General features: G+C 57.2%; 1 protein-coding gene across 1 annotated transcript; it reads right to left on the reverse strand.

Moving 5' to 3' along the window:
- Positions 1–234: 234 nt before the first annotated feature.
- On the reverse strand, positions 235–1,131 carry LOC113962610 (zinc finger protein 16-like; the record flags this gene model as incomplete). The annotated part of the gene is made up of 1 exon (XM_027673369.1): positions 235–1,131. A coding segment is annotated over one exon (768 nt), but the record flags the coding sequence as incomplete, so codon positions are not given.
- Between the last annotated feature and the right edge of the window lie 127 nt (positions 1,132–1,258).

A 1,258-nucleotide genomic window follows, 5' to 3' on the forward strand; every position in this document is an offset into this window, starting at 1 on the left:
ACAGTGCTCTACACTAAAGCAATTGTTGAAGCAACTCTACTCAAGCTGGCACAAAAGCAGTAATTGTTAATTAGAGATGGATGGAACTCCCCCAGACCAAAGCTCGTGGGGAGATCTCTGCTCTCAACCTCCAGCAGTGACCTTAGGGGGTCCCCAGCAAAGGCAGGAATCTCCACATATCCCCCCAAGAAGGATTCTGATGAAAGAAGCTGCCCCTGGGAAAGGGGTCTGGCCCTTTGTGGTCGAAAGGGATGGACTGACAGTCACTGGACTCCAGGGGTTGCCTCATCATCAGGGGCTTCATTCGGGGTGGAAGCAGCAGCTGAGGCTCTTCTCGCAGTCGGGGCACTGATAGGGCTTCCCTTACTGGTGGGTCCGTTGGTGTTGGGTCAAGCCAGACCTGTCGGTGAAGCTCTTCCCACACTCCCCACACTTGTAGGGCCTCTCCCCAGTGTGGATGCGCCGGTGGGTGATGAGGTTGGAGTTCTGCTTGAAGCCCTTCCCGCAGTCGGTGCAGCGGAAGGGCCTCTCATCCGTGTGCGTCCGCTCATGCAGGAGCAGATGTGAGCTGCTGGGAAACCTCTTCCCACATTCCAAGCACTTGTAGGGCCGTTCCCCGGTGTGGATGCGCTGGTGGCCCTGGAGGTTGGAGCTCTGGCTGAAGCTCTTCCCACATTCCCTACACGTGTAGGGCTGTTCCCCAGTGTGGATGCGCTGGTGCCTGAGGAGGTCGGAGCTCTGGCTGAAGCTCTTCCCACATTCCCCACATGTGTACGGACGTTCCCCAGTATGGATCATCTGGTGTTTGCGGAGGTTGGAGCTGTCACTGAAGCTCTTCCCACATTCTCCACACAAATAGGGTCGTTCCCCAGTGTGGATGCGCTGGTGTTTGAGGAGGTTGAAGCTATTCCTGAAGCTCTTCCCACATTCCCCACATGTGTACGGATGTTCCCCAGTATGGATCATCTGGTGTTTGCGGAGGGTGGAGCTGTCACTGAAGCTTTTCCCACATTCCCCACACGTGTAGGGACGTTCCCCAGTGTGGATGTGCTGGTGGATGAGCAGGTTGGTGCTCTTCCTGAAGCTCTTCCCACATTCCAAGCACCTGAAGGGCTTCTCCCTGCTGGGAGGCTGCTTAGGAACCACCAGGTCACAGCTCCACCTCAAGCTCCGGCCGCCTTCCCAAGGGGGTCTTTCCTCCTCAGAGCACACTGGGCTGGCTTTGGAGCCCCTCCTGCAGGGGGATCTCCGGCCCTTT

Source organism: Neopelma chrysocephalum, unplaced genomic scaffold (assembly GCF_003984885.1).
Source record: "Neopelma chrysocephalum unplaced genomic scaffold, ASM398488v2 Primary Assembly neopelma1_183218, whole genome shotgun sequence".
NCBI lineage: Eukaryota > Metazoa > Chordata > Aves > Passeriformes > Pipridae > Neopelma > Neopelma chrysocephalum.